The 27426-nt window shown below is 42.0% G+C and overlaps 1 protein-coding gene across 1 annotated transcript in view; it reads left to right on the top strand.

Annotated features, from left to right (window-relative positions):
• The first annotated feature begins 7486 nt into the window (after positions 1–7486).
• Positions 7487–27426, top strand: part of MORC4 (MORC family CW-type zinc finger 4) — a 48473-nt gene continuing 28533 nt past the window's right edge. The window contains exons 1-9 of the mRNA XM_070503181.1: positions 7487–7863; positions 7979–8051; positions 13756–13888; positions 18394–18612; positions 19572–19718; positions 22002–22134; positions 22461–22589; positions 25566–25685; positions 27087–27187. Of these exons, the coding sequence (XP_070359282.1) occupies positions 7762–7863; positions 7979–8051; positions 13756–13888; positions 18394–18612; positions 19572–19718; positions 22002–22134; positions 22461–22589; positions 25566–25685; positions 27087–27187 (1157 nt within the window). The 5' untranslated portion in view covers positions 7487–7761. The remainder of the gene's footprint in view (positions 7864–7978; positions 8052–13755; positions 13889–18393; positions 18613–19571; positions 19719–22001; positions 22135–22460; positions 22590–25565; positions 25686–27086; positions 27188–27426) is intronic.

Here is a 27426-nt window from a genome sequence, read left to right as displayed (position 1 = left end):
AAACCATTGGAGAAATAAGTACTAAATGTAAACCAAGTTGGACCATCCGTGGGTCCTATTCGAAACAATTGGTCAGAACAGATAAATCCAAAGACCATAAAATGGAAAAGGAGTTCTTTCTAATAGGGAAACAGGGCTTTATATACCCTCTCCATCAATATGTTTTTGTCTTCCTTTTTGTCTTCTGTTTGGTAAGGAATAAGTAGCCAGAAAATGGAGAAGTTGGAAAAAACAAGTTAAACAAATATGCAAAGTCGAGGCTAGTGGTTCTCAAACTTGAACCTGAATCAAAATCACCTAGAGGTCTGGGGTGGGGCCTGAGAACTTTCCTGTTTAACATGTTCCCAGGTGGTATGATGCTTTTGGTCTGGGAATCACACTTTGAGAACCACTTTAGGGGCTGTGCTGAGCAGGCTTGATGGTCAGGAGTCTCTGGTCCTGGGAGGACCTGCCCAGAGGCAGGGACAGCACCATGTGACCTGGAGGAGGGTCTAGCTCAGTGAGGCTAGGCCTTGGGCAGGGCTCAGCAACCCGCTCCTGGGGCTCCTACAGTTGCCTAGGAGCACAGGTTATACCCGGCACCTCCCGTCAAAGGCCCGGTCTCTTCTGGAGTCATCTAACTCCTGCTGTCATGCCTCCCTCTTCCTGGGTGCTGGAGGAACTGAAGCACCGATACACCCCGGAGCCAGCGGCCCAAGATGAGCCCCGTGCTGCAGAGCACTGGTGGTTCTCAAACTGAGCATGCGTCCGAGTCCCCTGGGACAGGAGGGCTTGGTAAAACACAGATTGCCGGTCCCTCCCCCAGAGTTTGTGGTCAGTAGGTGTGGAGTGGTGGTGGCTGAGAAGGTGCGTTTCCAACACGTTCCCAGCTGATGCTGGCTGATGCCTCTCAGCCAAGGGAATAAAGAGGCTCCTGTTTTCTTTTGTTCTTATGACTGAGGCAGAGGCCTGGCCACTGAAGATGCAGACTGGGGAGCAGCCTGGACAGACACTGGGAATTTATTTGGCACCAGACTAAAAATTCTGAGCGACTAGATTTTTGTTAAGGATTAGTGAGAAAAGCATCAAATTATATACAGCATTTACTCATTCTAAGTATATTTCAAACTAATCATTGGATGATGATGTTTAGATTCAGCTATTTCAACAAAAGGAGGAGAGAAGAGAACCAACATTTACTGAGCTCTGTTGAGCTTTGCACTAGGCCCTTTACATATGTCACCTCATTTGCTTCTTGTAACAACCATACGAAAAAGACATCAATTAAAAAATAACATCCCCATTCTTTCAGATGAGGAAACTGAGCCTCAGAGAGCTTAAGTGACCTGCCTAAGGTCACACAGCTGATAAAAGCTGGACCCAGGATTTCAACCCAGGTCTGGCTCCAAAGCCCTTTCCACTCTACCCTGCTCATGAATGCACAAAGGACACACCCTTACTGAAAGGGCAGAGGGAAGGAGGGGAGAGTGTTTTCAGGGAAAACATGATAGAAACAAAGTGCTCGCCATGGAGAGAGAGTAATGAGGTAGGAGGCTGAAGGGCTAGGCCAGGGCCAGATCGTGGGGGGGCCTGAAAGTCACCTGAGGACTTTGCACTTCATCACAGGCAATGAGGAGTCGCTGCAAAAAGTGAAGAAGGGGTGGGACATTAAATTAGGTGTAGCCTAAGAGAAAGGGAGGTGGTGGTAAGAGCAGAGAGCAAGGGCTGTTGGAGTCATAGAGTCCCGGAGCTGGGAGGGATCCTGGAGCTCATCGTCGTCACTCATCTGACACGTGAGAAAACTGTGGCGCAGAGAGGGGAAGTGAGTTGCTGAAAGGATGCTTGCTGTGGAGCACTGCCCAGCTCTGCCTCGACCCTTCAGCGCCGAAGCCCTCAGCTCCCCAGCTGTAGGGAGTGCTGCTGATCGACAGTGCACAGCTGAGCCCCTCACCAGGAACGGCCCTTAGTTGAAGAGAGCCACTGCGCCCAAGGTCGTGCACCCATCCCAGGTGGCAGCCTGCATCCGTGACGGGTCAGTGCAGAAGCTAAAGCCCTGGCCCCTTTACCACAGTGTAGGACAACTCTGAGGGCCACGCTGGCTCCAGAGCTCCCCGTAGGAGGCTTTGCTGTGGCTGCATGGCAGTTCCTCTTCCTCCTCTGCCTGGTCCTGCTTTCTTCACCCTCCGTGGGTGTGGATCCTGAGAGTGCTCCCCATCCAGGAGCTCGGGACAAGTGACCTTAGAGACTGGGTCAAAAGATGCTGGGAGAACCCTACCTCATCCCCCCGGGAGCGCCCCGCGTGGTAACAAGTACATGGGTGTGTGGAACAATTGGAGCCACCTGTCACAGGAGGAAATGCCAGGTGCCTCTCTGGCTCCTCCACTTGCCTGGGACAGTGGCTAGGGGAACTCAGCCTGGACCAGGATGAAATAAAAAAGATCATGTGGGTGGCTCAGGGTTTGGACCCAAGCGCCCCGGACCAGGGCGAGGCTGACCTTGAGGTCCAAAGCTTTGCCCCAAGACAGAGGGAGTCAGGCCAGGGATTCTCAGAGCGCCCCCACACCTGGCTGAAGCACTTCTCTGCTCCTCATTTTGCAGCAAGACCCAGGGTTTCACAACTGGTGCCCATGCTGTGCCCACTGACACGCCCTGTTCACTGGAGTCCTCCCTCACCGTGTGCCAGCAGCTGCTGCAGCCCTGTTTGGTGGTGAAGTATGTGCAAGCTCGCATTGTGGCCGCTTTAGGGCCCTGTGGAGCCACAGGGATGGGATCTGTTCGGATTCATTTGCCGCTTTGTTTATTGCTGTGCAGCAGCAGCAGAGCCCAAAGGAGGCCAAACTCGAGCCTTTCAGCAGCTCCCTTGGCCCCTCGGGACCACCCGTCTGTCTCGGGGAGCTGGTGAGGGGCTGAGAGGAGGCCTCTGACCCCAGCTGCCAATCAGGAGGCCAACTACCTGGGAGGACACAAAGCTTTTGTTTAAACACCAAATCCCCCAAGTAGTAAACACGCCAATACTTAGTGCCACATTCACGATGCTCCAAAGCAAGCGAGACAGATGGACCACACACCTTAGAAGAAGGCAGTCAATGGCATTTTCAGAACTTCCAAGACTTGAGTCAAATAAGAGCGAGGGCCAAGCAAGGCTTTCAAAATATTGAAGAAATGGCAATGTGTCACTTTGCAAGGAAGATTATGCTCGATCCAGACATAGGGGTTCTGGTTAAAATTTACCAAAATGGACATTTATGGTCCCTGCCCATCTATTCTTCCTCTAGGAATGCCATGTTCTAGTTACATTTCCAGAACTGTGCTTCAGGCTCTTCTGGCTTCTTCTCCAAACTTGCTACTCATTGTAATTGTACCCTCCTGACTTCTGATGGTTACACTTCGCATAAGATATCTATCTTTTCAGAGCCCTACAATCCCAACGGCTACTGTGAACCTAATTCTGTAATGGCCTTTCCCACTGTCAGGCCTAACTTACAAGGGAGAGCCACCACTGAATTTCTTAGTGGTGCTGCTGGCCCTCTCACCAGAACATTCCTTAGGGCCTTGGTAAATGGTGTATCATGTGCCTTTCTGTTTGAGTTTTCAAGTCTTTTTCAGTACAGTTATGCACCACATAATGACATTTTGGTCAATGATGAACCACATGTACGACAGCGATCCTTCAAGATTAGTACCATATAGCCTAGGTGTGTAGTAGGCTATACCATCTATGTTTGTGTAAGTACCCTGTATGATGTTCATACAATGACGAAATTGCCTAACAACAAATTTCTCAGAATGTACCCCCATCCCCCATCGTGAAGGGATGCATGACTGTATATCCACTCCAGTATTCTCACTTCTGAATCTTTTCATCACTTCCTCCACTATTGGCACAGTAAAGCTGGCAGCATTCAACCTCACTTAGCATGGATCATCATTTTTTTATACTTCTAGGATCTATCCTAGTAGTGAGTTTGCAGTCTCTTGCGGTCCTTGTCAGGGTGTTACATCCAAGTATATTCCAGTAGAATATTCCAAGAGAGTGTTCCTACATTGATAAACTCTCCTTTATCCAACCTTATAGTCTAGCTCCCTTGATCAAGCACTCTTAGAATCCAATTATTTCTGAACTCTTCCAGGTCATGCTGGCTAGGTCTTGTAGCTTCTTGGGGTATAGTCATTTCCCTCCCTTATCAGGCCTAGCATGTTCGTTCTATGCCTTAACCCCCGTTACAGGCCTAGTGGGAGGGGAAGGAGGGGAAGTCAGCACACACATTGTCTTGTGGGAGAGAAGCTCTGCGTCATCTCCAAGCAAGAGCTGGGGGCACTATCAGTAGGGAAGTCAGGCTAATTCTGCAGGCTCACAGGGTTCGGGGAAATCTGTGGATTCAAGATTTTGGTGGCATCAATCGAGATATGCCTAACCTATGTGTCACAGTCCTGTTCTTTTCCAGCATCCCGATTTAGGCATAACAAACCTGTCTCCACTGGGAGTTCAATCTTCTTCAGGCTCAATAACCATTGAATTCTATTGGTCTTACAGCTACAACTCCTCCCGTATTTCTCAAACACTGGATGCATCACACCAGATCATATGTTCCCTTCTAGCAGTACACCATCACAATCACCACCTGGTGACGGTCCTAACAATAATAGGACTGCCACCTTGTGGCAGGGAGTTATCCATGCTCTACCTAACCCGCTGTGATGTGATCCCCACTGCCAACCTGGCAGTGAGTGATCGAGCTCCCAAATCCCATCTAAGTGCCAGCTTTCTTGGATAACTTTCAGTTTCAAGTATCATAATTTGAGTTCCCCAGATAGCAGACTCCAGGACAGCATGTACCATGCAGGAAGCTTATTAAGAGGTGTCTATCTGATTAAAACCTATGGAAGGAAGCAGGTGTGGGCAGAGGGGCACGTTGAACTGCACTGCAGGCCCAACAACTACCTCAGCCAACCTCACAGAAAGATCTGGAGTTAGAACGACTCTTCAGAATTGTCCCAAGTTGGGCTGAGATGGTCAAGCCTTTATACCCCTTCTTTGGTCAGTTACTATGGGCTGCCTCAGAAAATTTTGTGACCTTGAGTGAGGCAATTCTCTGTACCTGAGGCAATCCCTGAAGGGGCTAACAGCTGAAGGCAGTTTGCCAACAGTTCTCTCAGCAGCTCAGCCAAAAAGTCCTTTTTTTGAAATGGGAGGTGGGCTGACACATCATAGTATCCACCACAGGCACCAACTCTTTACGAATTGTCAATTAAGAGTAAAGAATTAAGCATTTATCCTGTTCTTCCTGTACACATTGTATTTCACAGTAAACAAGTAGTCAAAGCTGATGAGGGTAAGTTCTGTGCAGAAGGACCCAATTAACAAATTACAAGGAAGGATGGGATTAGACTATCATTCTGCGACTCCAATAAAACATTTCTTTCAGACAGTGAACATCAATTGATGAAACCATAAAGTAAAGGCTTGATGGGCAACCTTATAGTGGAACGTTCAGGCTGCCTCCACCTGAACCCACTGATCAATGTGAACGTCACTAAGTGTGGGACAGTACGCACCTCCTGATGTGATGCAAGATGCAATAGGAAGCATGCAGCACCATCTATGAGCGTTCCTGCTTAAAAACAACCTTTGTACTAGAATCTAATGAAGTCTTTGGAGCCAACTTATGCTTTATAGTCAAGTTCCACTTAATCCTCTAACAAGAGGAACAAGCTAAGTGACAAGATGAAGAAGCAGACCAATGAGACTGTAGGGCATTCAACAGTACAAGTGCCTTGGTTTCTTCAACTCAACAACATGAAGAAAAAACGGAGGGGGGACTGTTTTAGATTAAAGTAGATTTAAGACACAGAACCAAGTGCAGCGTGTGCATCTTGTTTGGACCTAGATTTAAACAAACCAAATGTAAAAAGTCATTTTTTGAGATACTTGAGGAAATCAGAATATGGACTGGGTATTAGAGAACAGCAAAGAATTGTTATAAATTTTGTTTAGGGTGAAAGTGGCATTGTGATCATGTTTTTGAGAAAGTGTCCATATTTTTAGAGGACACTGAAGTATATAAGGTAAAATGACATGATGTTTCAGATTTTCTCTAAAATGCTTACAGAAATGAAAAAGAAGAAAAGAATATATAAAGCAGGTCTGGCAAAGTCTTGATCATTTTTGAATCTGAGTAATGTGTGTGAGAATTCATTATATCAATCTCTATATTTTTGTGTATTTTAAAAGATTTTTAAAGATACCAAAAAAAAGACAAATGCAAAGGACCCACTGGGGGAAAATGATGCTCAAATGATATAAACAGGCATTTATAGAAGAGGAGATACAAATGTACAATAAACATTTGAGAAGATATTCAGCTTCACTGTTAGTTGGGGAAATGCAAATTAAAACAATAAAGAGATGCTATTTTTTATTCAAAAGATTGGCAAAAAGTTAAAAGATCAGAATCATCTAGTGCTATGAATGTAGAAAAATGACTGTTGCTGGGAGGGTAAATGGCCTTCATCTTATAAAAATTAATTAAGAGTAAATCACACAAATGCTGTTAGATACAGCAATATTCTGTAGAGGTAATAGTACCAGAAATTAATGGTTTGCCCATGAGGATGTCTGAGGCAGCACTTTTTGTATTGTCAAAAAGAAATTTGAAAACCACCTGAATTATCACAAGGGAATGGTCAAATAAATTATGGTTCATTCATACTAGGGAATGTGATATTTTCTAAAAATTAAAAATCTTTTTTTCTATAATCAAAAGTATATGTTTAATTGTACAAAATTAGAAAACACAAATAAGAAAAAAAGGGAAAAATTCATAATTCCAGACCTGGAGATATCATCTTGTAATACGTCGTTTCAAGTGTTTCTTATTGTGTGTATGTGTGTGTGTGAATACATGCATATGTATATACGTACTTGTTTTTCCACTTAAAAAGGTATCATGTTACACAAAATGTTGTAACCTCGTGTTTCCTTAATTCCCTCATGAACATTTTCCACATCAATAAATATTCATGTACTTACATGGCGTTTAAGAACTGCGTGGTATTTCATTTTATGGATACTCCATAACTTAACAAATCTCCTATTTTGGGGTATTTAAGTGCATTCCAATTTCTTCTTTTATAAACAGCCTCCCTGCACGCTGGCAAAGCTTTGGAGAGGATTTGCCAATTGCCTTCTAGAAAGTTCTGGGTGCTTCTGGAGGCATTTGACCCAGAGTCGTTAGAATGCTTTCCCATCACGCGATCCTGCTATCTTCCCAGATAGCAAAACTGCAGTTTTTAGACCTTGTAAGACTTGTCTTATCCTGCCCGTTAGTCATGCCGCCTAACTGGGACTCTGTTCCAGAAATCCCTCCCCGCCCGCCCCGCCCCCGCCCCCTCCCCGTCCCCTCCCCCTCCCCCTCCCCCTCCCCCTCCCCCGCGCTTTCCCGCCCGGCCGCCCGGCCTATGGCAAACGCCAAAAATTAATGAGGGGCGGGGAGCGAGGAGCGGCTGTCAGGAGGTCGCCATATTTCCGTACGGCCGAGGGAGGCCGCCGGCAGTCGGCGGGTCGGGAGAGGTGCTGCCAGGGCGGGGCCGCGCGCGCCTCCTCCGGCCTCCCCCTCCCGCCCGGGACAGGTGGCTGCGCGCCCCGCCCCGCCAGCTGCGGTGGGAGCGGGGCAGGCCGGCCGGACGGCGGCCGCCGCGGCGGGTGGCAGGGAGCGGGGCCAGTCCGGGACGGCCGGCCGAGGAGTCCGGCGGCGGCCAGCGAGTATCGTGGCGGCCAAAAAAATGCTCCTGTACCGAGGGGCCCCCGCGGGCCCGGGCGCGCCGGGGAGTGCGCTGGCCCGGCCGGGCGGCGGCCCGCAGGCCTTCGGGATCCGCCTGAGCACGGTAGGTCGGGGGCCGAGGGGGCGGACGCGCGCGGGCCCCGGGGCTGCGGGGGTCGCGTGGGGAGGGCCCGGCGGGCCGAGGCCTCACGCGGGACGGGCCCTTCTCTCGCCCCCAGATGAGCCCCCGCTACCTACAGAGCAACTCCAGCAGCCACACGCGACCCTTCAGTGCCATCGCGGAGCTGCTAGGTGAGTGGCGAGGGCGGGCCTGGCCGCGATCGCCCGAGGCAGCGGTGCCAGCGTGGGGCCGCGGCCGCGAGAGGAACGTGCGAGCCGCGCGGGGCGGGCCGGGCTGGGGGCTCCGCCGGCGCAGGAGGGGGCGGCTGTCTTGCCGGGGCCGGAGTTCCGCGAATGAGGCTGAGCAAACAAGGTGTGTCCGAAGAGTTGCGACTGCCGTGTGGCTTTTCTCTCTGGCTCGTGATGTTCCGGGCACTCCAGGATAGCCTAGTTAATAATCAAAAGGAGATGCATAAAAATACCGGGCCCCAAGGCACCTGGGCCCCGCGGGGACTGGTGACCGACAGAGGCCGCCCAGGTAGCCAAGGGGCATTGTAGAGGACCTGGGAGGGTCATGGGGAAAGGTCTGGAAAACGGAGTTCTTTAACTTTTGGGACTAGAGAGTCTGGGAATGATGGGACATCTCTTAAGAGATGACACGAGTGCATTTGGCTCCCTGCGACTGCGGAGGGCTGGGTCCGTGGTCCACGAGCGCCCTCACACCGCTGGAATGAATACTGAGCACTTAACCTCTCGCTCCACCGATGTTTGCTTTTAAAGCGTTTTCAGTTGATCCCTTGAAGCCAAGTACACCAGCTTTTGCAGTAGTGTGCTAAATACTATGTGGAAAGCAAAGAAGAACAGCATTCCTGGACAAAACGCAGCAGCATCCGGAGCATATCATAAATGTTTCCGAAATTGGGAGAGGGGAGAGAGATTTATGGGGCAAGGTAGCACAGAACAAAATCTTGAAAATAGTTTCCAAGCTCCCCAAATGAGCCCCAGCCCCTGCTTAAGCAATCGCTGTGGCTGTGCAGCGTGAGTTGCTTTGGGCACGAAGTCAGTAGGCAGCAGGAGGAGATGGTGAGGAGAGTTACTTGGAAGGATGACAGGGAACTTGGATGATCAGTTTGACCATAACACAGCATGCTCGCAGTATGTGTGACTGTTCATGAGAAGGTGCAGGAAAGAAAGTGACACGGATGCCTTTTGAATTCTAGAGAAGAAGGACTGTATCTTTAAGGTTTTGCACCATGCCTGAGTGAAACACTGCGCAGTAGAATGAGGTCTGTGTGCATGTAACTTACAAAAAAGAAAAAAGAGAGGGCAAAGTAACGGTTTACTTAGTGGGAAATGGGAGACAGAAACGTGTTGTTCCCTCACAGTGGCACTGTGCAAAACTGTTTGTACCTATGTTGTATACTGAACTTTAGGGGGGATTTAAAGAGTGTATCATTTGTAATTTTGAATATATATGATTTTTGTCTCAAGCATTAACCTAAAGAACCTAAGCCTTGTCCAAGATGTTCCATATGAGTGCAAGTATGTGTGTGTGTTACATACATGCACACACACATACAGACTTTAAAACCAAATCACGACTATTTGTAGTCATATTAATAACAAGAAAGAGGGAAAGCACAGTGTTAATTGGTAATCCAAAGCTTTCATTTCAAGTTTTCCTTCAACAGTTTTCTCCTTCACTTATGCATTAATTTTCTAGTGAATCATTCATTCGGTAAATGTTTATTGAGCACTCACTGTGGGCAAGGCCACCGTGGTAGGTACAAAAATGAATACAACACAGATTCACCCTTCTAGTAGGGGAGAGAAAATAGGTACAGGAAGTATATGCTTTGTATAACAACAAAATAGAAAGGGATATATCAGCAAAGATATACTCATCTAGTGCTGTGGGAGTTCAGAGAAAGGAGGGATGACTTCAGCTAACCAGGAAGAGAATTAGGAAAGGCTTTGTAGAGGAGGTGACATTTGAGCTGAGATTTGAAGGATTGGGGCATGTGGATCTGGGTGAAGGGAGGGGAGGGCATTCCAGGCAAAAGGAACAACTGCATGAACAAAGGCATGAAGAATACTGGGTAATTGAGTTTAATTAGAGCATAGAGTTCACAAATAGTCAACTCTATAGGTCTCTGGAGAGTTTACAAAGAGCTTTTCCAAATACGTTTTTTAGCTTTAGCCTTTGAGGTAAACAGCATTATTATTATAATCATCCTGCAGATAAGGATGCAGAGGCTCAGAGAATTCAGTTGACTTTTCCAAGGTTACGTGTCTAGTAAGTGGCAGATCCAGGACTCAAACACAGATCTTTTTATTCTAAATACCAAGTAGGGAATGAGGTTAGAAAGGTGAACTGGGACCGGGATGTGACCCCGAGGCTTGGGTATTTGGCCTTTTAGTTGTAAGTTTTCTGAGCAGGGGAGTATTATGGTCATGTGCTCCAGGAAAGTTAATCTTGCAGTGATGTGTAAGATGGATTGGAGAAGAAGGAGACTTGGCTTTGAAAGAGTAGTTAGGTTATCGCAGTAATCCAGATGAGAGGGAATAAACCCTGTCAACTAAGAAATTGACGGTGGGAGTAGAAATAGCGAGATGGGAGAGCGCCTAGGGATGTATAGAGTAAAAGACAGGGAGGGATAAAAACTTTGAAATTTCAAACTTGTGGTCATTTCAATTGTGTGTATATAGAGAGAACAGAGGAAGAACGATAGGGTTGTGTCAGAAAGATGATGACCTTAATTTTAGACAAGAATACTTTTAGATGCTTGCAGAATGTCTGTAGGGCAGCACCTTGGCCCCAGTGACCTTGCAGGAGTCCACATAGGCCATCTTCCTGGAGTAGGGGAGCCTAAAAGCCATCTCCCACTTGCCATCCTGTCTCTTCAGGGAGGCTGTCATGGGACAGTTTCTCATTGCCTCCCAGGTTCTGATGACGTATGAGGCTTGCGTTACAGCGCTTTTTCAGAAGACCAGGGGTCGGGTACACCAGCTTAGGGGATAAGAGAGATTCCTTGTGATCTGGTTTCTCATGCTCTTGCCTGAGTGGTGGGTGAGGGGAGGTAGGATAGGGTCCTCCCACTAAGGATAGCGTGGGCCGGGTTAGGAGAGAGAAGACTCCTTGGGATCTGGTAGTGCAGCTCTTGCATAAGTGGGCGAGGGGAGGGAGTAGGGGTTCTCTCGCTGTCCTACCTGCTCATAGGCTGGGTAGGCCAGGCCATGGAAGAAGATAGTTTCCCTGGGATCTAATAGCATGTGCTGTGTGTTGATAAATTTTTGGAAGGTTAAACAGCAAGAGGTAGAATCGAAACCAGCCGCCAGATTGGTGCCTGATTATTCTAAGTTCATATGTTGAAGTCGACCGTGTTATTATTATAATTTCATTTACTGAGGCCAAGTGAAAGGCCACTTAAAACTGGAAGTAAGCGCAGAGCTGTGCTCACTGCCTGCCGGCTGATCTCTTGTTCCCTGCTGCTCCAGCTGACCCTGGCCTCTTGTGGGCCCCCTCCCTCCGGTACTCCACCGCTTCCAGCCAAGAACATAAAATGTCTAGCTACTCCTGGCAGCTACTTCGTAACTCCTGAAGTGCCTGTATTAAAGCTCTTTGGTGTGTTCCTGTAAAAAAGCACCTAGTAAAGTCTGGACAGAATTTGCTGTAGAGAGGAAAAGAGTAAAAGTAATTTTGTGAGAAGCCTGCAAGCTGATTCATTGAATGTGTCGTATAAATGCAGAATTGGAATTGATGTGTGTTATGTGTTTGAATCGTGAATGTTCATAAAGTGTTAGAAAAATTCATCTGTGTCCCAAGTTTTCAAAGTAGAAATGATGTCCTGTTGGTTGACAAGTTCAAGGTATCAATCTCAATGTCCCTGGCTTGCTGCCAGCAGGAGTGACTGATAGGTCCTGCAACAATTCAGGGCCTGCTTGCCAAATACTTTCTTCAAACAATGTAGGCAGCTTCACAATGCTGAATCCTTCTGTCAGTTAAAGACAAACTGCTGCCTCTTGTACTAAGTAAAACTCTGTATTTCTGAAAAAGCCACTATTGCATATCAAACTTATAATTTCTGCCAAAAGTTGGCTCACTTGATTTGCTACATGACACAGGGCTTTGGCTCCACCTGGTCCTTAAGTATTGACTGTATCAGACCTCTTAACCCCCTTCTGGGGCTATTGGGGATGCCAGACTGCTATTGCGACTTTGCCAGGTTGCAAGCAGTGACGGTTTTATCAGTGGCTCTGGCAGTACCATTGTGGCCCTTGAAATTGTGCCTCGTTTTATTGGATGGACATTCCATACATCGAAGTGATTGTAACTGATGTTGTTAATTGTATTGTAAAAAGTTTCATTTTGAATATGTGTAATACAGAGATATTGTGGGTTGGGTTCCAGACCACCGCAATAAAGTGAATGTTGCAATAAAATGGGTCAGATGAATTTTTTGGTTTCCCAGTGCATATAAAAGTTATGTTTACGCTCTACTGTAGTCTGTCAAATGTGCAATAGCGTTATGTCTAAAAAACAATGTACATACCTTAATTAAAATATACTTTATTGCTGAAAAATGCTAACTATCATCTGAGCCTTCAGCAAGTCATAATCTTTTTGCTGGTGGAGGGTCTTGCCCTTCACAAAATATCCGCAAAGTGCAATAAAGCAAAACGCGATAAATTGAGGTTTGCCTGTACTGCCCTTGCTTGTAAGGGATGCTCCCAGTAGAGAAGTGCCGCAGTTTGAACAGTGGTGGTAAGATGAGTATGCAACCAGGACCCCACCCGGCTCTCTCAGCCCAGCCACGTGGTATCAGTGAGGCGGTATATGATGCCAGGGAAAAGGAACGGGGTGGACGGGAACATCTCTGTCTTGCTCAAAGAGCTGGTAGACACAGAAGTGCTTAAGGAACCTATCCAACAGGCGGCACAAACTGCCCTCCCACTCGGGCCGGTGAGCCCTAATGAGACTTTTGCACCACATGTGTCAGTGACTGACAATTATGTAAACTGGTGCCTGTGGCAAAAAGATATGGCCTCTAGACAGTGGCATCCCTGGGGTTGTGGGCATAGCATATATGTTAGAATATGGCTATATTTGATGTCTTTGGAGTCTTAAATAATTAACCTGTTATGAAGACCTAACTCAGGAGGAAAGGTGAAACTTTCTATGTATTTTTTTTCTACTTTAATTCCATGTTCTCCATTTAATGAGAGTTGGACAGCCTCTCCTTTAAGGCTGTTGCAGAGTACCTAAGCAGAATCACTCCTTCTCTAAGCGTGCCGGTTACCATCACTGGGATCCAGGCAGGCAATTAAATGTTTTGATTTTAACCTCTGACTCTTTCAGTGCCTCTTAGGCTGTAAACAGGGATCATGATAATATGTGTTCTTTAACACAGGAGGTGATGTAAAAAAATAGAAAATAAAATTTTCACAAATAAACTGTAATGTGTGTGATATGCATCTATTTGTACCAAAATTGCCGATTCAGCTCTTCTCAATAGCTACCCTTTACTGTATGTGCTCATGAGCAGTAAAGTGAGTAAGGTACAAGAAGTAATAAGACAAAAATGGAGCAAAATGCTTTGTATATAGGAGGAGTTATTTTTCCAAGAGACCCCAAAGTTTATAAGGAGAAAAGCAGATTGCAGATCAGTCATTCTGTGAAATCTAGAAATCAGCTTCATAACCCCATCTGCCACTATGTCTGTTGTTCCCTGTAACCTAGTAAGTGCACTACCATTAATGCTCCCTGTTCACCTTCCGGAACATCCGTGTGGAGAGAATAAAGGACAGTGTATATCCTCCTAGGGGCACTGAACTAGAGATTTTAGCCGAATATTGGAAAAAGAGATCTAATATCACAGATTTCTACCTTTTGCAGATAATGCTGTAGATCCAGATGTATCCGCCAGGACGGTCTTTATAGATGTTGAGGAGGTCAAGAATAAGTCTTGTTTGACCTTTACCGATGATGGATGTGGGATGACACCTCATAAACTACACCGAATGCTCAGGTAAAAATGTCTTCATTCTTTTTCTCTTGAGTTCATGAAAGTTTCTTTAACGCTTAATAATTTTCTTTAATATTTTACTTTCCCTTTAGTCATTTAACAAATATTTATTGAACATCTGTTATGTGCCAGGGCACTGGTTATGGAATAGACACTGTTCTTGCCCTCACAGAACTTACAGTCTAGCTGGCAATTCAGCAGTAATCATAATAGAAAATGATTAGTACAATGATAGGAAAGTGTAGGAGGCAGTGGGATAAGTCAGCAGAGGAGCCCAGTCTGCTCCAGGAGGTAAGGAACAGCCTCTTAGATGAAGTGATATTGAAGCTGAGATGGAAGGATGAGTGGTAGAATTGAACAAGGTAAAGACTTAGCAAGGGGCAAGGGATGAGAGTTCAGGCAAAGAGAACAGCGAGTGTAAAGACCTGGAGGCCTTCACGGGCCTGAGACCTTCTCCAGTTTATATTAAGCTAAACCAACTCTTGATCATAAGTAGTGGAGTTGGGGACAATTTGTGGATTAGAACCATGAATGTGCCTGGGTATCATCAAGCCCCATGAAGGATAAATAGAAGGCATTCATACATATAATCTTTGAAGGTTTTGCAGTAGAATTGCAAAGTTAGGCAATTCTCTTTTCTAACTGCTGAGGCAGTTAGATTTCTGTTGCCACTTTCAACTCATTTAATTACTTAAAAAGGTTTGTAGTTGAGAATGGAAGTTTGTACTTTATTGTCTTCACATATCACTCAGTGGAAGATGAGTGTTTCCTCAACTCCTTCCTTCCCTCTTCCTTTTTTAGCAGATGAGGTTGATTACTCTCCGTGTGGCTTCCTGAACTAGTGCGTGAAACATGAGTGCCAGTGGAGAGGTGCTGTGGAGGAGGGAAAAGGGTCCAAACTATAAAATGGAAAACATTCATTTGGTTGTAGTTCTGTTTGAGGGTATCCTAATTCTCTAACCCTATTTGTAGGGAAATCCCTTTGATCCATCAAAGAAAAGAAATGAAATTTGGGCATAACCAGTTATAAATTTGCTTGTGTTTTCCCCCTCAGCAGTCTGTGTACCTTATGTCTCAGACCCTCATAATTAGAAGAATGTTTGAGGGGCCGGCCCCGTGGCCGAGTGGTTTAGTTCGTGCACTCCGCTTCGGCGGCCCAGGGTTCGGATCCTGGGCACGGACATGGCACTGCTCATCAGGCCAGGTTGAGGCAGCGTCCCATGTGCCACAACTAGAAGGACCACAACTAAAATATACAACTATATACTGGGAAGATTGGGGGAGAAAAAGAAGAAGAAAAAAAAAAAGATTGGCAACAGATGTTAGCTCAGGTGCCAATCTTTGAAAAACAAAATTTAGAGAACTTTTTGATGAGTCCTGGATTAATGTATACGTAACTAGATTTTGTGATCATTTCTTAAACTTGAATCAGCTATGAGATCCATTTATTTAAAAGAGATCATTTAGTCCAATCCTAACTTCTAGCCAAGCATTCCACTTACCACAGTTTCGTTATAAATAATTGAACTTTAGAGGTAGCTTTGAAAATTATTATTAAGTATATTAATTTTTCTGGTTTTGGTTTGGGGGCATATTGCTTTCATATTTGGAAAAAAATAGTAGGGGTAATTATGCAAAATTATTAAGCCTACAGAAATTCTATTTGACCTATAACATTTATAATAATCCTATCTACATTTTCCAACTCTTTATGCTACTCTTCCTATTTTCAGGCTAATAAAATAGTTATGTAACTCCAGCGACAGTTTCTCCCATAAATATAGAAGCCTATGAAAATCAAATTAAAAAGGAAAAACCTATCATTAAATTCATTTACGGTCCACAGTTAATTCTCTTTAGCTTCTGGGGACAGCCTGTGAATCAGCTAGTCCATATATTCAGCTGCCTTTTTCAGCAAGGTGGAAAACCTCTTTCAAAGTTCAGGGATTAAAAGCAGCCACAATTCACGAATTGAAAGTAATTTGCTACCTCTGCTCAGAAGTGCATTTCCTAGAGGTCTCTTCTTCTAAAACAATAGCCAGAGAATAATAGTGTGCTTAGCAGGCTTTTATTCTTTCATATGACATGTTACATCACCAGTATATCTAGGAAACAGTAGTGCCTGTCCTTGTATGTCCATGCATTTGCTAAGGTTTGTTTCATTGGTCAGAGTCTCAAATTTATCTCTCTAGATTCTAGAATCTTGACATTTTAAGGAACTAGGGAGCAAGCTGCTATCTTCCTGGATGCTACTCAAAGAGCTGGTGTCCAGGCCTCCTTGGTGTATCAACATTAGGAAATAAGTTGGAAGTTAGTGAGCTATGCCAAACTATATAAAATTCCTTCCTACAATTCTGTTATTTATTGTGAGGGCTTTTATTTTAGGTAGTTGTTTGCTATCTGGCATTCATTCTGCAATTTTTAGTTAAATAGAGTACCTAATACGGGAAGGTAAGTGGAATAAAAGAACATCCAGGAAGAGTTAAGTGGAACATAACAACGACAACCTCGGGAGCTTGCAGCTGCTCTCTTCTCATTATCCTTACTCTTTTCCATTTCTGGTTCCGGCTCTGCCCTGTTACTTATTTTCTCAGCCTTATATAGTCATTTGGTCTCCCCAAACTAAGTAACACAACAGGAGTTTATACTTAGAAAGGGGAAAAGAGATGACAGCAGAAGAGGCAGGAATGTCTAGGAAATTAAGGGAGTAATAGAGTCTCCCTATTTTCACCACTTTCCCTTGACCACCTAAGTGAAGCTTTTGTGGCATTAGAGAAGGTTCAAGTCCAAATAACCATACAAATTCATTTCACGTGGTACATAGGATTACTATTTATGAAGAGCCCTGAGTTTTAGATATGACATTGGATCTGAAGTAGAGGTAGATGACAGCACATGACAGTTCTCAGAGTGACTTCTAGAGTTAGTTTAAAATTGAAGTTTGAATACTACTTTATAATTTATAATATATTGTGTATACAGTATATAATTTAATCCTCATAATGACCCCATCTTTTCTAGCCAATTCTTCCACAAGAGGAATAGGAATGCCTGAATCTTACCAACTTCTGTAAGTTTATTTCCTGGAATACTAAGGCCCATAGACAGCGGAAACTCCATGCTCTTTTGGTATTTTCAAAGAAACCAGTGCCCTAGAAATTGCCTTTTTCTGTGGCTAGATTTATCTGTAGGCTACACAAAGCTCCTGTAAAGTGTCTACTCTAGAAGGACATAATGGTATCACTGTATGACACTTTGAAATAGAAAATTAAAAGGTGGTCCCATTTCATAGGGAGTAAACACAAACCACGGCCTTCAGGAAGTGGAAACCAGGCACTTCAGTCCTGCTCAAAAGAGTAAGCGCCGAGGCCAAGCCGCTCCACCGTGTCATATAGAGTGTCTATTTTATTGATGTTGTAGAAGCATCTAATCTGTAATATGCAGAATCCTTCCTTAGACTGTAAGCCACGAGGGCAAGACTCTTGTCTCTTTTATGAACAATTGTGTCTCCAGTGCTTAACACAATGCATGGCACATAGTAGGTACTTAGTAAATATTTTTTGAATGAATAGTAGTGTACAGCGTTGTAAACTTAGTCAATCTGAAAAGAAACAACCTTTAAAATTAGTTTTATTTGTGGTGAGGGAAGATATATATGAGGAAGATAATCATCACTTTCTAGATTTCATGTCTTTCAGTTTTTTGTTTCTATTATTTTATTGTGGGTTTGAATGGAGGAAATCAGAATGGGAAAGGATCTGGCTCCTACATTAAGCTGATCTAAGGGGCTGTAGATTGTTGAGGTGACTGAGTGAAAGGCCCTTATTAGAACAAGAGAAACTTTATGCTGCAGCTGTTTGCTGATATTCAGAGGCAGAACTACCTATTTTTATCCCTTGGCGACATTCCAATGAACTGTCCCAGCAGATGGAGCAGAGGGTAAGAATTGGAAGGGTTATCCTTTGGGGGGAGAGTTGAAATCGTCAGGATATATGACTTCTGACTTTCGGATTTCTAGAGGGTGATATAACCAGGTTAGGGGATGCCTACTGTAGTACCTCTGACCAGTGCCACCATCTGGTACTTTTGTTACCTTCTTACGGTGTATGCTGAGATAACCACGCTTTTCACCTTACCCTAACTTTACTGTTAGCAATCAGCCATTTTATCTAGACAAGAAAGGCAACTGCCTGTGGCCTTCTCCAGCTGTCTCTGTTAGTGAAAAGAAGCCACCTTTACATTTGTAACATGTGACTCTACTGTAGTGGAAGTGTTCATGTGCACACAAAATGCATAGGAAAATCAGTCCTGTTACCCCATAGTAATTTCCTATGTTTTTAACTTAACAGTTCTGGCCAAAAATAACAAAAGGAAGAAAAAAAGAAGGACTTTTTACAAGTGTTCTTCATTTGTAAGCCAAACATTCTGCCTGTCACCTGTCTTGGGGTGCTTTTTACCTTTCTGATTTCTTTTTTTTTTCTGATTTCTTTTTTCTTGTGTAATTACAGCTTTGGCTTCACAGATAAAGTAATAAAGAAGAGCCAGTGTCCCATCGGGGTCTTTGGTAATGGTTTCAAGTCAGGCTCCATGCGGCTAGGAAAGGATGCCCTTGTCTTCACCAAGAATGGGGGTACTCTCACTGTTGGACTCCTATCACAGACCTATCTGGAATGTGTCCAGGCCCAGGCAGTTATTGTACCAATTGTTCCGTTCAACCAGCAAAACAATATCCTTTCTGGAAGTGGAGAATGTTGGTTAAAAATTAGTCTAATCTGACTCTTGATAGAAACTCTTTCTTCAGGTCAAATCCAGCTAACAGAAATTTTCGTACTTAAAGAGGTATTCAACTGTCTTAAATTTAACTGGAATTTCATCCTATTAAGTATTTTTAAAATGAGTGGACAATTGACAGAAGCACAGAAAAGTTTTTGTTATATTGGAATTTTCATTGTTATGCAATTTGATTATATAGTATATCTCTCCCCCACCCCCACTCCCATGGTAAAGTTCGGTCCTTCTCTATTTTTCCCCTTAAGGGTAGCTACATTTGCGTCATACTCCTAGAAACATACTATTCATCAGCGTATCTGATAGCAGAATAGCTCATTTCCCTATACCCGGACAAGCTGTTATTCCTGTTAGACACCGGGTTGTCTGACCCAAGCAGTATAGCAGTAAAGTCTGAACTCATTGCTTTCAAAGAATCTAAAAATTCAGCCTTTGATCTATTTCTTAGATACCGTCATGGGCTGCATAACGATGTTTCAGTAACTACCGACCACATATGCGACGGTGGTCCCTCAAGATTAGTACCATATAGCCTAGGTGTGTAGTAGGCTATACCATCTAGGTTTGTGTAGGTACCCTCTAGGGTGTTCACACAGCCATGAAATCACCTAATGCCACATTTCTCAGGACATAGCCCCGTCATTAAGCAACATATGACGGTATGGGACTCTTTGTTTACAGTATGTCTTTGAAGCTGTATCCTGCAGGGATGACTAATTTTGGTGTTTGTCTCTACAACCTTTCTCCATTTTCCCCCTTTCCTTTCTTCTGTAGCAGTAATGCCCATGCCTTATGGTATATGTGAGTATTTTGTCTGTACATGGAACCCAAAAGACAGATCTTCCTGATAGCATCCTTTTAAGATATTAATTTTTCTTTGACTATATTTGGTTTTACAAAAAATGATTATTACTGAGGATTCCTTGCCCAGCCTAGAAGCCATCTTGAACTATTCAATTTTCAACAGTGAAAATGAACTGCTGTCCCAGTTTGATGCCATCCCAGGCAAAAAAGGCACTCGTGTTCTCATTTGGAACATCCGCAGGTATAGTATGCTAAGGGCGATGGATTCTAATAAGCACAGGTAGTATGGTAAAGCACATTTTAGTAAATCTCTCTAGAGAATCAGAGTAGATACATTTTGATACATATTTGTACCTTATTGCATACCTTTCCTTAACTTTCTAGAACCACAGCTCTGTTCAAGATGGTGGTCTTATTGGTAAAATGTGAAGCTTGATAAGGTGGAGGCATGCATATCCTGAGGCTACTGCCACAATCACAACAGTTCAGCATTGTTCTGAAATCTTGAGAATCCATTATAAATATCTATTTTCTATTCATGGACACTGTTTTGAGATAGGTAAATGATAGTTATTTTACCTATTTGACAATGAAAATGAAATATGAGAAAGAGAAATTAGGGTTAAAAAGCACAACATGATCTTTAAAAATAAGAATCTCTGTATTAGTGCTTTCCTAGTAGCTGGATTAGAAGTAGAAAAAATCTTTGAAGCAGATAAATTTGACCTATAGTGAGGCTGGCTTGAGGTCATGTGTTTAGAGCTGATAAAACAGTCTAGAAATACTCTAGGGTACATCATTTGTTTAATCCTGGCTTGTCAAATGGAATACATTTAACAGTGTCCACTGTAAAACCTAAAAACCTTTAATATAAGGTAGAGGTATTACTCTTACGTTTAGTAGAATAGAGTATCCAGTACATTCATTCTTCTTTTTCTCCTTAGGTCAAGTATTTCGCCTCATTTCTTAGCTGGGTAAAACTTACATAAAAACCATGCTGGTTTATATAGAGAGTACTTTCAATTAAAAAGAAAAAAAGTAAGGTTTTTTTACACATTGGAAACAGATCTTCCTGTGTCCTTCTGGGAAAATCCCAAGTAATATAATTTATATTTTAAAGAATCTTTTTTCCTGAGGTATTCCAGTGATTTAAACACATTAATCAGACTTTTTTCTTTATACATTGTCTCTGTGTTATATGGTACTAGGTGTTATGTAAATGAAAGGATTCCCAAATAACTTTGGGAAAAGTTGGCTTAAACAAAGCTTACCGCGTTGCTCTATTGCAGGGCTTCTCAGAGGCTTTAGTATACTAACGTTATTTCAATATGCACTGAAAATATTTGAGAGCAATATAGTACGCAGTATTTCCCAATTCAAAAAATGTCTCTGCAGACCTCTTTTCCCTGGATGGTGAATGGTGAGGGCCAGGGAGGACAGGAACCCTCCTCAGAGTACATGTGTTAGAGTGGGATGGGATAGCAAGAATCAAGATTATCCCGGAAAATCCAGGATATACTATTATAATGACTTGGGCTTTAATAGTGGCTCTGGTCCAGCCCTGAAGAAGGAGCTACATTTTCAACACAGCATTTCTGAGCTTGTGAAGCCTGAAGTATGAGGGAGGTGTCACCAGACCTTGAGGTGACTCGGAAAGCCAGGAATTGTTTCTCAATTTTATTCGATTATACAATCTTTCTTTATTTCTTTAGTTCTTATTTAAGAGTATCTTGGGGGACTACTGTTCCACAGAACAAATTTTGAGAACTATTGTTCTGACATATATGTTTTCTCTATAACCCATCATTTGTTTTGCGCTTTTTCCAGGAACAAAGATGGGTTTGGCCTTTTTTCTCTGGCACTTTGTCAGTGATGTAGCTCAGGATCTTGGGATGGACCAAAGCCAAGTGGCCCAAAAGGATTCTGAGAAGAAGAAATGTCCTTAGGAATATAAGTACTATTATATTTAAATGATAATTCCATAAATGATATTCTAGAGGACTAACAAATATATGCTGTTTCTATAGCAACCTTTTTTTCCTTCTAAGAAATAGGATTAGATCTGAGGAAATCTTGGTATCTGATTAGTCCTTATACTATTGCTGAAGTTAGAAGATGTAAGTTTTGATTCATCTGTTTATTCAGTTGGGGAAAATGATGTTGAATGACCTACCCAGCAATACCCAGAAAGTTGGGATCTATTTTAAGATCCTGCTTCAAGGATAGCTGACGTTCATTTGATTTATCAGATCACAGACATTCCCACCTTCCCCTTTTTTCTTTCCTTCTGTACTTGGCATCACCACCTCCATGAAACAGAGTAGATTTGTATAGTCTGGAACTATTTGTAAATATTGTGTGATCTTCAAACCAAGTAGTTTGTAGTTTCTTTGCACTGGTAGTCAGGGAAGGAAATACATCTCTGAATTTTGGCTCATATTGTTTCTTTTCTCTTGGGTTCCTAGTGCATTTTTGTCCTTTGGAGCCAGTTTTTGTTAGATTGGTACTTGTCTCTTTTACCCAGAAATAAAGATGGAAAGTCTGAGTTGGACTTTGATACAGATCAGTATGACATCCTGGTATCAGACTTTGGCACAGAAGAAAAAGAGACTGGTGGTGTTACCTGTGAGCTGCCAGAAACAGAGTATTCTTTACGGGTGAGTGAGAGTGGTTTTTCTTCAACAGTGAGAGGTAAGGTTTCCTGTAATGTGAAAATATTATAGAACAAGATCTTACCTTAGTTATATAAAGATGACAACCTTTTAGCCTTGTGCTAGGATTCCTTTTCACTGTCTCCACTGAAACAGTTTAGCTAATAATGTAGTCAGCAGCACTTGACTGTGGTAGTTGACATAGTATAACAAGGTATAGAAATGGAGCCAAATCGTTGCCCAGAAGAGATCTCGTTTGCTGGCAGTGTTCTATGGGGATAGCAGTAGGACTGGCAATGTTGTATAATAACTTTCCCTTCACTGTTCCATAGGCATTTTGTGGTATTCTATATATGAAGCCACGAATGAAAATTTTTCTGCGTCAAAAGAAGGTGACTACCCAGATGATTGCCAAGAGCCTGGCCAATGTAGGATATGATGTATATAAACCTACCTTCACAGTATCCTTACAACTACAACTACATGAAGCTGACCTCTGTGTTTCAGGATTAGGTTTCCAAGTTGGCACAGAAAAACAAAAACCTGTCTTTTTCCAATTCAAAAATGTGTGTTATAGTACAAATCCTATTATAGTGTACTCTAAGGAGGTATTTCTTAATTGCCAATCTGTGTACCAGTTTTATCAGAAATCACCTGGAAATTATTAAAATAATACAACATCTTGAAATTTTGGAAATTCTGGTTCAGTAGAGTCTGAAATCTCTTTTTTTAAAAAGAAATATTTATTTTTAAATCTTCAGCTGATGCTAATGAGTAGCCAGATTTGAGGATCTCTGCTGTAGGAAATAATCCACACTGTTTGGTTTGTTCTGGAAGTTTGTTATATATATACACTGATTGAAATAAGCAAAATGTTGACTAGAATTTGTTAATCTTTTGGACATAGTATGATTTTTGTCTTAACAAGTCCAGATTTATGTTGATGGAAGTTAGGAGAGTAAAAATTAAAAGTTGATTTTCTAGGGTGAGATAAATCCTCAACAGGTTTGACATGAATTTCCTAGTACTTCTCATAATGGCAGCCCCTCAGAGAAGTAATTACTCGTTTTCACTTACCCTCCACCGCACTGGGAACGGATTTCAAACACTTGAGAAAATCTTAAGATGAACTATGGAAATTAGGTCTATCTTTGTTGATGGCTTTTTGGGCAAAAAAATCTTTGAAAGTCTGAGAACACATAAGCAGGTATGAAGAATTGCTCTTGTAATTTATTTTTTAGTAACTAAGCACAGCTCTTGGCCCAAGAAACATGTTCACACTCTATTTGCTTTATCAAAAGTGTTGTCTAGCTTGCTTTGTCTTTTTTCACCTGACCAAAAATTAGGAATTGTCATTCCCTTTTTAAAACAGCTGTGTAGTTGTTACTCATAAGCAGATTGATTTTCTCCTTTTGGGGAACACATACTTTGTCTTCCAGGAAAATTTTTAGAAGCCCTAAACAAACCCAACTTAACAAAACCAGAAAATTAGTTAAAATATTACTGTATATAGGCCAAGATCTTAGTGCCATGGGTTTAACAAAGCCAGTCTAAAGAAGTGCTTTCCAACTACTGTTTCAGGATATACCTTATTTTTGTCTCCAGTTTCTTTCTTTTGTGAGTTTCTATCATGGCAACTCCTATGTAATCATTCTATATGTTTCTCAGCTCTTCTCAGCTCCCTTTCTCATTAAACTAGTTACCCTCCCCTGTTATAATTTGGGCTGAATGAATTCACCTTAGGCAGGGGTAAAATGAAACCCCTGACAAAATTTCCCTGGGTCACTGAGGAACAAGATCATTGATGCTGACTGATTTATTCAATTATCAAAGGCCTCTTCTCTCCTCTTGTCCTCTCTCCTTATAGTAGTTTGAGGAACCTCCTACCCCATTGTACCCTTCACACCATAATTTAGAATTTTTCAAATGTGCAACAGGAGGAAAGTATTTGACCATCTTTATCTTTAAAATGTTATATAGGGTTTTGGTTTGTTTGTTTGTGGGACTTTGTCCTGCTTTGTTTTCATGTTAGAATAGGGTCTTATTTGAGGTTTGATTTGAGCTTCTGGAGCCTGGAACGTTATATGTTCTGCGCCAAACATTACTGTGCTATGTACTCACTTGTATCATGTCTTTGTATCACATCTGACTAATTTGTCACATGGATTTGATGCAAGTAGCTTGTAAAGAGAGCGCAATGGAGATTATTTTATTTTATTTTATTTATTTATTTTTTTGATGAAGATTAGCCCTGAGCTAACTACTGCCAATCCTCCTCTTTTTGCTGAGGAAGGCTGGCCCTGAGCTAACATCCGTGCCCGTCCTCCTCTCCTTTATATGTGGGACGCCTGTCACAGCATGGCTTGACAAGCGGTGCCATGTCCGCACCCGGGATCCGAACCAGCAAACCCCGGGCAGCTGAAGCGGAACATGCACACTTAACTGCTGCGCCACCGGGCCGGCCCCGGAGATAATTTTTGAATAAGTAACAAAAATAACTTTTCATTTAACTCATTTGTGCATGAAGATTTATTAGTGTTTGTTTTAACGAAAATCTCAATTTCTCTGTCTCTTTTATCTTTCTCACTCTCATACGTTGGTTTTTAAATCGAGTAGGACTTGTTAAAAACTCATCATTATTCATCTTTTACATATAATAATTAGTTCTCTTAATTTCGTCTTGTCTAAGCTTGTTAACTTCTTCCTGTGAAATGTGTTACTACAGGACTGTTCGTTGTCTTTTACCGCTAAAGGTGATTTTGTTCTTGGTGCTTTTGCTTTCGTTGTTTCATATGATTGGCAGAACTTAGCTTATTGCTTATAGTTGTGTGAATTTGTGTTGTACCATTTACAACTCTTACCAGAACCTGGGAGACCTTAGGAGCAAACGGAGCAACTAGCAAGGGTTAAGAAATGTTTTGTGATTATTTGTGAATTTTTAAATCACTGATGATATTTTGGTATGTTTCCTTACAGTCTTTTCTAAGTATATATTTATATACATATTGTTTTAGATAATGCTTGTTATTATATTGCGAACATTTCCTAATGTTTCCAAATATTTTTCAAGGACATAATTTAAAGAGCTGCATAGTAGACCATGTAGATATACCAACATTTATTTAATCATTCCCTTATTGTCAAACATTTAAATAATTTATGTTTTTCTGCCATTATAACTAATTGATAAATCTCTGTAACTCAAACCTTTATGGACTTCGCTGACTGTTTCTGAAGGATAAATTCCTAGAAAGAGAATTACTTTGTCATAGGTTAGGAATATTTTTAAAGTTATTGCTACAAATTTTTTAAATGCCCTCTAGAACGGTTGTATCAATTTACATTCAATGATGTTTGATGTTCTTTGCTATAATATAGTACAACATTTTGTCTGCTAAAGCCCCTGGTGTTTGTGTCCTTAATGATTTTCTTCTCAGAATAAGCAGGTGAAAATAACTTTTGGGTTCTCTTGCAAGAATAATAACCAGTTTGGAGTAATGATGTATCATAACAACCGACTCATAAAGTCCTTTGAGAAGGTGGGCTGCCAGGTGAAGGTGAGTGGTTAATGTTTCCTTGTCACAGACGGCTGAAAAGAGTAAGAAGAGGATTTAAAATTTGCCAAGGGGATAGAGTCATTAATGGCTTGTGCTCTCATCTTTTGATGGTTGTTAAATCTGATTCTGGAATTCTGTGTTACCAGTGAGCCATCTTGTGTTGAAAAACTCTGTTTCTCATTCTTCATAGATGTTAATCAAACCAGGAACTTTACTGATTACATTTTCTATGTAGCTGTTAGTAAAAAGTAGAATTAAAACACCAGCAACTCTGCCATGTGTATCAGTTTATTAAAGAGAACTCTCTATTTTCTTGAGGAGACAATAAGGCATAGCGGAAGATGCATAAAATTTAGTGGCTGATGACAAGAATTTGAGTCCTGGCTTTTCCACTTACAAGCAGTGTAACCTTGGCTAAATCATTTAATTTCTCTGAGGCTCAATTTCCTTACCTGTAAAATGGAAACAACAATAATAATTTTACCTGCTCTGCCTACCTTACAGCTTAAAGGGTTGAGAAACTTAATTGGCATAAATTATGTGAAAATACTTTGTAAACCAAATTATACAAATATTACCTTCACCTTTAATGTTTTAATACAATTTAAAGTAGTAATATATCGACAAGTATCCCATTCATTCCTGTTTTACAAATAAGATTGTTAAAGCACAAGGAATGATAAACTACTTTATGTTACACCATAGGGCAAAGTTATGTTAGACCAGGATCACTAGTTTTCAGCCTTTGTTGCTTTTTCTTATTCTGTCATCTTTGTACAATTCATCTATGTGTATCAGTCTAATTACACCTTGACTTAGTTCCTTCCGTTAAAGAATAAGAAAGTGATTTTAAATGCAAAAATCTCTTGTATCAACTTGTAATTAACAATCACTGTAAGTCTGACTCTTCGGTAGTTGTTTGGTAGCCTACATATACAAAAATTGTTTACTTTAATAGAGTGTAATGATTACATAGCATCCTTAAATTTTTTTTTCAGATGAAGTTTGGTTTCAGTTCCCTAGGACAGTAGTATAGAACCTTGATTTTTTCCCGGTGTCATTCTTTGTTCAAATGAATTCTTATGGCAATCCCAGAATATAAAACAGATGTAAGTGGAGATAGTGTGGGTGAAATAGTAATGGCTATCAATCCTTGGAAAATCCTAGGGAATCTAGGGATCATAGTTTGAAAATCTCTGCCCTGGAATTTACCGGAGGTTCTAGTTTAATGTAATACTTGCAGTCTCTTGGAATACATTCTGAGTGTTTCTCTAGATCTTGCTGGCCTTTCCTTGCCCACGAACATTATGTAACCTTTCTATTATTGTTAGGAATCAAAAGGAAATGCCTCCAGGCAGTCAAAAGTAATGTAAGTGTTGAAATTAATATTTTTCTTCTAAGCCAACTCATGGAGAAGGTGTGGGAGTAATTGGAGTCATTGAGTGCAATTTCTTAAAACCTGCCTACAACAAGCAAGACTTTGAGTACACCAAAGAGTACCGGTGAGTCACTGCCAACCTGAGGTGTTTCTGATAGTTTGTTCAGATACCATTCTATTCTCTGAATCTTCTGAAGTCATCTCTGAAACCAACCAGATAAGGTAACTGAGAATTCCTTCAAGCCTATTTTCTAAGATTAGAGATAAAATGATTTGATTTTTAAATTAAAGTTCATTGATACATGATACATGGAGCCCAGCTGAGACAAACCTTAACTTTAAAAATTATGGAAAGAACATAAG

Source organism: Equus asinus, chromosome X (genome assembly GCF_041296235.1).
Source record: "Equus asinus isolate D_3611 breed Donkey chromosome X, EquAss-T2T_v2, whole genome shotgun sequence".
In the NCBI taxonomy this organism is placed as follows: Eukaryota; Metazoa; Chordata; class Mammalia; order Perissodactyla; family Equidae; genus Equus; species Equus asinus.
The sequence above is the reverse complement of the archived record's forward strand: the minus strand, read 5'-3'. Positions and strand labels throughout refer to the sequence as shown.